This window comes from Phytophthora cinnamomi, assembly GCF_018691715.1.
Source record: "Phytophthora cinnamomi strain GKB4 chromosome Unknown Contig59, whole genome shotgun sequence".
Classification (NCBI taxonomy): domain Eukaryota; phylum Oomycota; class Peronosporomycetes; order Peronosporales; family Peronosporaceae; genus Phytophthora; species Phytophthora cinnamomi.
In genome coordinates, this window is record NW_027150992.1 from 338,556 (window position 1) to 346,697 (window position 8,142).

Below are 8,142 nucleotides of genomic sequence, written 5' to 3' on the forward strand. Positions count from 1 at the left end.
GATTAAAGTTACGCTATGAATGTACAGCTGCTAGCTACTAGAACTAGAGCTACAACGACACTGTCAACAGCTACTCGAAACGGGCGCGCTTGATGCTGATAACGCGATCAACGAAAGCACGAACTTCGGTGTCGATGCGGTTGGCACAGGTGTTCAAGATGTCGACGGTTTCGAAGAGAAACAGTCCAAACCCAGGCTCGATAACACGGTCGAGGTGAGTTTCGAAAAACGGAAAGAAAACTTCACGGAGATGCTCCGTCAAGTAAGTAACTTCGTACTGCAAATGGGTAGCAGCACGAACTGTGAAAGCGCGTTGAACGGCTTGTTCAATGGTGAGAATGCGACGATTTTGCTGATCTTCGTCCCACTCACGAGCAGTACGCTTAGGCATATACTGGAAAAATACCCGAAGCTTACGCCAAAGCTTACCCGAAAATTACGCGAAAATTCAGGAAACGACTGAAAATTACGCGGATTCTCAAATTCGGAATTATACGGATGCTGGGGTTTAGGTAACTACTGATTGGCTGAGCCAAAGTGCAATTACACTAAAACAATGCGAAAAAAGTCTAAAACAACACTTAAACAACGCTATTTAGCGCTAATTCAAGCGTTGGCGCTTTGCCTTGTAATTGGATTTCTTCTGATCGAAACCCTGAACAAGTAGCTCTTCCTGTTGAGCCTCTTCAAGTGCTCTTTTACGCGAGCTCTCCTTAAGTTCACGGTCGAATACAGTAGTGAGTGTGTTATGAATACGCACTACTTGTAAACTTAGGATACGGCAAGCTTCTCGATAAAGTATACGCTCGGACTTAGAGTGAAAACTCTCCTCCTGGTCCTGTAAGTGGTGAGTTAAGCTTGCAAGGCGATTAACTGGGTTTAATCCCTTAATACGAAGTCGATCTACTGCTTGTAGATTAGGATCTGGGTTTGAGTTGAGGTTTTTACTTTTTTGGTTTTTCTCCTTGGTCATACAAGGCCAAAGGTTTCCGCAATATACTAGGCTTACGTGCGGGAAGGTGACTAGTGAATTAAACTAGTACAAATCCTTCGGATAACTAACCGTTAGCAATAAGCGTGAGGCTAGTTAGCGTAATCGACTAGCGAAAAGCGTTAATGTCTATTATGCAAGACTTTACGGCTAGCGAAAAGCGTTAATGCCGCTAAGTCAGGGAACACGTAGAGTAGCAGTAAGTGCGAAAGCAGTAACCCTAACCCGGATACTGTAGCAGTAGTCAGCCGAAGTAGCGAGTCGAGTCGGTCGATTGAAGATCTTCTGACCACTTGCCCGGCGAAAATGACCGTAAGTGCTACCAGATGTAAGGCTTGACACGTAGAAGGCCGCGAGTGAAGATGTACCGCGATGTGGAAACGTGTAGGTAGTTGGACGTAAATTGCAAAGTGATATTAGTTGGTTAAGGCCTTGTGGTCGGCCGTCTGGGCCAGTGCCCAAGGCGGTGCTAAAATGAATGAATCTGATTGGTCAATCCACTTCAAGTTGAAGTGGGTTGACGTGCGCTATACAAGAGTAAATGTACACGACAGAGATCATGCACCCTAGTGCATGTTCCTTACTTACCCACTTGTCTTTGCGTAGTGGATGTTGTAGTTTAGATGTGCGGGCCTTGACGTGCTCGTCACGTCTCGGTCCTTACAATGGTTGTGGGCGGTCTGCTTGGCTTCTCGCGCCTGATTTTCGTGACAATTAAGTACGACAGCATGGATGGGGAGCTGCCGGAGTTCTGGAACACCTTCTTCTACATGAACTTCCAGCATTTTGCGCTATTGTTGTGGGTCACCGCCATGGTGGTGTGCGTGGTGGTTAGTCTTCTGACCCAGCACAAGAACCGCCCGTCGGAGGAGGTGCGCAAGTACATGATCCACTGGAACAAGGTTCTGAAACTCGATGCCACGGAACTCGTCAAGCCCATGTGGGTCAACGTCCTCGTTGCCGGCAGTGGTATTGCCGCTCTTGCTGTCACATTCAGCATGTGGATTTACTTCGCGTAGGCTGCCTCGTTGCGAAGGCCAAAAGACAGAGAGAGGGGCGGAAGTTGTATGTATCTTCGGTTGCTTCAGCGAAGCACCATGCAACGAGGTCAAATATCAGTTAGTTTTCATATCAAGCGAGTGTACTTCTGCAGGGAAGACAGCTCTGTGGTCTTCACATGATAGCAGCACTTGGCGAAGCCAACTCCAATTTCTCGACATCGATATGCCCGTCGTCTTCGATGTTTGCTACATACTGAGGGTTATCACCAAAGCCAGAGTATTTCTCCCTCAGTCCAATTTGAGCACTAAACGAATTGCTCGTGATACTAATGTCAATCAGCTTGGTACACTCAATGGCTTCGCGCGAGGAGATGTACGGCAGCAACTGCTCTAAGCTTGTCGTGTACGTTCCCGTGGCAGCGCGATACGCGTGCTGGGCGTAGTAGTACTGGAAACTTACATACCGCACTCCCCATTCAGGATCGACAGGCACAACTTCATCCATAGTCCACCGATCGTACACGAGCGCTGGTGGATTCTCATCTCGGGGGCGAAACTGAAGGTACCCCCACCACTCCGGCCGATGCATATCGACCGCATTTTGCGCGCTCCAGACCCAGTTTTCCTCTTTCAAGCCCGGTTTCTTTTCGTAGTGTTGCTTCCCGGTCTGTTTGTCGGTGACAACACGGACAGACCACTCGACGCGGGAGAAGCTGATCCGCCAGAAGGAATTGGCGGCAGGCGGAACTTGTGCATTCGAGTGCAATGCAAGTTCCGACAACGGTAGTGCGATCTCTGTGGTCCTATAGTGCAGGCGTTCAGCTGCAGCATGAGACGAATGAGATACTTTGCTGCAAAATCAACAAGAACAACTGTAGGCTGTTCTACTGTACGCACGCACCTGGGTCATTGATATCGCCTTTTACAAACACTGCAGAGCGCATGCCGCCGTTCAACATGTCGAAACCATAGTGTGGGTCCACTCGAGTACTGTTCTCGTGGCCTTCATCCCTGTACGGACGGTTGAGCCACAGGTTCCAGGTTGCATTTCGAGCGTTCAGCTCGAACTCTTTGTAGTTGTGCGTGCTCCCGTCAGCATCCACGAACACCTCGAAGTCATTGTCGTGGAAAATGACCTCGTTGCGCTTCGACACGTTGGCCCAAACCTCGGTTCCCTCCAAGTACGCGCCGACGTAGAGGAACTGCTGGTCGTAGCGCAGCTTGAACGTGGTGGCGAACCACGGCTGCGACCAGAAGTGAGGGCCCTGAATGTCCTGGAACGGCTCGCTCCAGGGCACCTCAGACCACTCCTTTTCGTCCAGGACACCGTCGACGGTGATGCTTGTCGCGAGCTGGTCCGTTGCTGGCGGGAGATGGTAAGCAGCATATCGACGAGGGTGCAAGTGTGCGAAGTCGCATTGGGACGTATAATCAGACTCGAGTGGTGGTGGCTGTTGCCCTTGACGCACTTCACCCACATCGGCCCAAGTCAAGCGTGGCAGGGTCGTGGACAAAGCGATCACCTGGAGGCGAACGATGCCGTGCATGATGACTGCAGGCAGGACGCAACGGATAGATTCCGCTGCTCGCAAATAGAGAGGGGCATATTTCTACACAAGTGTTGCATAATTCAACTTCAACTTGGCTGAAATGTTGAGTACACGGCAACTTTTGCACTGGTCGGTGACCGACTCGGTCAACTCCATCATAGAACGTTCTCTTGAGCTCCGATCACTACGGGATTTGGACCTTTTCTCACTGAATGATCACTCTCTGCAGCCTAGTAAGTACTTTGAAGTATGTGTTGGCGAATTCTCGAAGGCCTATATCTTTGAACGGGTAAACTTTCACTGGGTTTGGCTAGAGTTTCATAAAAAAATGTGCGGATTTGTTGCTTTGTATGCCCACCCTCACTTCTCTTGTGATGTAGCCTTTCGTGGCTGGCCCAGACAAAATGCTTTGGTTATAGACAGCGACTGAGAGCATACCTGATGCGTCATATAGCTGCGCATTCTGTAGTCATTCCTTTTGCGGGAAACTTGCCTTTGCTGGAGCGTTCGGTCACGAGGAACTTACCGTCGCACTGTAAGTTGAAAAGATCTCTCACGCGGACTGGAGTGGTGTGCGATGTCCATCTACTTGCGTGCGTTTGGACGTCTAGTGGAAGGATACGTTTACGAATCGGCAGGTTTACCAACACGTTACCTCGCCATATCGACATTGTCGAGATTAAGCTTTTAAAGGAATAATTAACTATGACTTGTTAGCGCTCGATGCTGATCAAACCAACTGATGCAGGCGACTCAGTCCGACGTGTGCTGATGCATTGATAGGCTGAGCAAATCATTGAGTTCAAGTTGGCATGAGCTTGGGCGACGCAACCTCCCGAGATCTTTGACCCCAGTTGCCCTCGTTTGCCCCCTTTTACCAAGATGAAAATACAAATCGCGACGTGCTTTCGTTCTCCGAACGCGGCTACAATTTGCAGGAAAGCGGAGGTATTGAGGCATTTCGCAAAATACAAGTACGACAACTTCGTCGTCTACGGGACATTTCCTGAAGGGGAAATGTCCACGCGTGAAGGTCCTACTTATCGACTAGCGAGGCGTGATATTTTGTAGTTGATCGGGGCAGTCCTCGTTTTCTTCAAGTCGCTCTGGGGGATCCGCCACACACGCATTGTAGAAAAACTATTTTAATATGCACCTGCATCGCACAAATCCCCAGGTTCAGGTAGATTTTGTTTTACAACAATGCTTAAAGGGCTCATATATTGAAATGTTGACGCTGAAATTGTGTTACCACTAACCTGAAAAGCGTCCAAACCCCAACAGATTATATACAGCACCGAGCAGTGCGTGGGCATTGCCCAGTGGCAAGCTGGTTCTACCAATGGCGGTGTTCGTTCTTGGTCGATGCTCGCAGTGTAATTTAACTCGAGTGTTTGACCCATGTATCCCGCCTAGCTCCAGCGTGGAAAATTTCTTGCAGCTGCTGATACTGGTTCGGCTAGTAGCGAAATGGGATCGTTTGGCTTGCTTCAGACGGGGTAAGCGTGTGAGATCAGAGCAGCGGCCAGTTGCATGAAGCAGCTTGAGCGTCGGTCTCCACCCAAGAATTTACGCGCGTCTCCCGAGCAATTGCGCCTTCAGCTGCGACTACACATGCACCACTACACTACTGTACTACACATATTGTAAGTTGACTTTACTAGCTTTGACGCATATCGACACGTCTCGAACGCCTAAGGAACAACGAACTCAAGGTTGGTCCGACGTCCACCACGATATATCGAAACAACCAACGGTGGACGGCCCTCGATCGGGTATGAGAAATGAACGCTGATGCGCTGCAGTGACTGGCGCGGCATGCATACACGAAGACTGCAGCCTTCCTCGCCGAGCACATCGGCGCGCATCGAAAAGTTCTCCGAAAGCGTGAGCAACCGCGAAGAGCTGTGATCGATCAGCAAGGCAAGAATGGTTATCAAAAATTCAGCTTAGATACGCAACGAAAAGTAACTCAACCAAGAAATTGCCGACCCAAGCTTCAGCAGCAAATTCGGTTGGGACTGATGCACGCAGCTAGCCGAGCCAAAACGTGGGGACACTCCAAATTTTGATCGCCAGGCAAAGCGCGCGGGATCATCGTGTCGGACGAGACAACAGCAAGGCAACTCAACTGGCCGCGAAGGGGTGTACAGCCTCAAATCCATGTACGTCAAACCACCTCAAGTCTCACCGAGATACGCGTCGATCGCAGTCCGACACTCTTCCAAGCGTCTCAATTCGGTCATTCTTGAATTCGCCACCAAGAGCTCAAGCGACATTCCGCACCGATGTCCACCGCTATCAATGTGGTCCAAGGCCTCATCAAGATCTTCGAGCTGCGAGAAGTGATTCACCACCAACGCCGCGTCAACAAGCAAACCTACTTGCAGTTGACCGAGATCCACGTCGAACTGCAACTGCTGGATCGAAATGGGCATCTCCAAGGCAACGTCGTGCTGCGGCGCAATGCCAGCGTCAAGAAACTCGCCTCGGCGGTAAACAACTTCGTGAGGTATCTGCAAAAGTACAACAACATGAACCGCTTCCTGCGTTTCTTCAAACGCAGCGACATGGAGGCCGAGCGCCAGCAGATCGTCGCTGAAATCGATCAGCTTTTCCGCATGCTCGGGCTGTCCACCTCCGTGACGGCGATGAACGGAAACACGCCGGCGGTCAAGAACGCGGCCAAATTCCTCTCCAAGCTGCAAGACATTCACACGGACGTCAAACTTACCCACGACCAAGTTCAAGCAGCTTTGTTGGGGCTTGCGGAGAAACGAAAGAGCGACGAGATCGAGCAGGAGCTGGTCGCTCAAAAACCCGTCTTGAAGCGAAGTCACTCACCCGCTGCGGACAATTTGTCGGTATCGTTGCTCATGGGATCGCTGGGGTCTGGTGAGACTGCAAGCAAGGACAAAACGTTGTTGGCACTTATCCGCACGTGTGTCACCAGCAACAGCCGAGTGCAAGTCTACAAGGCCGACGGGATTCAACTTTTCGCTGGCTTGGTGCAGGGAGACGAGAGCTACTTCACGCAGCTCTACGCTCTGCATTGTCTGAGCTGGTTCACATTCATCTACTCCAAGATGCCCGAGATGGAATTCGAAACGCTACGAGGGTGCATCCCTGAGGCGGCACCGCTGCAAATTCAGTCTTTGATCTGTGATCTCAAATTCGGCACCGACCAGGAGAAGGAGGACGCCGCAATTCGATGCTCGTGCATGGCCACTCGAGGCGACGTAGATATTTTGTGTTAGCCCCACTTGTCCACATCCTGGAGCATGGAACTCCAAACCAGAAGCTGTGGACTGCAGAGGCACTCGGGACTCTCGCCAGCAACAACGACGAAAACTGCGTGGCTATTGCTCGTGAGAAAGCTATTCAGCCATTAATCGCGCTGTTGCGATCCGGCACGGACATGCAGAAGCAGGAGGCGGCGTACGCGCTCGGAAATCTCGCTGCTAACAACGACGTGAACCGTGCTACGATTGCGCGTGAAGGTGCCATTCCTCCCATGGTCGCTTTTGTGAAGGCTGTGACGGATGCTCAGAACCAATGGGCCGTGTACGCCTTGGGAACGCTTTCATTGAGCAATGAAGCGAACCGGGTCGCTATTGCACAAGAAGGAGCTATCGCGCCACTGATTCAACTGCTTCGAGTGGGGGCCAGCGCTCAGAAGCAGTGGGCAGCGTATACCATTGGGAACCTTGCCTACAACGACGCCAATCGAGCTGAGATCACGCTTGAAGGAGCTGTCAAGCCGCTGGTGGCACTTCTGGAAATTGGCACCGATGCTCAGAAGCAGTGGGCGGCGTATGCATTGGGGAATCTCGCCTGCGATAATGAAGCAGCGATGGAGCTTGACGAGGGCATCTTACCGCTAGTGGAACTAGTTCGAACAGGATCCGATCCTCAAAAGCAAGAGGCAGCGTATACACTAGGGAATCTGGCAGCGAGTGATGATGGCAATAGTGACGAAATCGGTCGAGAAGGAGCGATAGCCCCGCTGGTAGGGCTTCTTCATGCCGGAACGAGTGAGCAGAAACAATGGGCTGCCTACGCTTTAGCTTGTCTCGCCGAGAACAATGAGGCAAATCGTGCCGTTATTGTGAAGGAGGGAGCAGTACCTCCGCTATTGACGCTCGTACTCGGAGGAACCGAAGTCCAACAAGCTCAAGCAGTTCGGGCTCTTGGAAACCTGGCCGAAGACCATTCCTCCTTCCCTTCGGAGAAAGTGGTGGTCTCGCTGGTGGGATTCCTGCGTGTTGGGACGAGCTTGCAGAAGTCAAACGCTGTGCTTGTGCTCAAGAAGCTGGCAAGTGTTAGCGACGGCAACCGGGATTTGATCGTGAGCGTGGGAGCAATTCCTCTTCTGGAAATGCTCGTGAACACAGGCGCTGATGCGCTAAAATGGTCGGTTTTGGACGCATTGGAAACACTACGCCCCACAATGATTTGTTTTTGAATTGTTGTCACTTAGCTAACATTGGATACGATCACTAACGACTACTAAAGACCTTGCTTCGCCCTGCCAACATCGTCACGAGCGAGGAGGCTATCCTTTTCGGAGAGTCTGATGAATAGTGCAAAGCGTGACCTC

At 51.0% G+C, this 8,142-nt stretch overlaps 2 protein-coding genes across 2 annotated transcripts; one reads left to right on the plus strand and one right to left on the minus strand.

The window, feature by feature from the left end:
* Positions 1-1,656: 1,656 nt before the first annotated feature.
* Positions 1,657-2,010, plus strand: IUM83_19230 (putative sodium/glucose cotransporter; the record flags this gene model as incomplete). The annotated part of the gene is made up of 1 exon (XM_067944274.1): positions 1,657-2,010. The coding sequence occupies one exon, from the start codon at positions 1,657-1,659 to the stop codon at positions 2,008-2,010; it is 354 nt and encodes a 117-aa protein (XP_067787576.1).
* Positions 2,011-2,164: 154 nt separating this feature from the next.
* On the minus strand, positions 2,165-3,539 carry IUM83_19231 (Carbohydrate-binding domain, family 9; the record flags this gene model as incomplete). Its single annotated transcript, XM_067944275.1, has 2 exons — positions 2,165-2,814; positions 2,894-3,539. 2 exons carry the CDS (start codon positions 3,537-3,539, stop codon positions 2,165-2,167), a joined length of 1,296 nt encoding a protein of 431 aa, XP_067787589.1.
* Between the last annotated feature and the right edge of the window lie 4,603 nt (positions 3,540-8,142).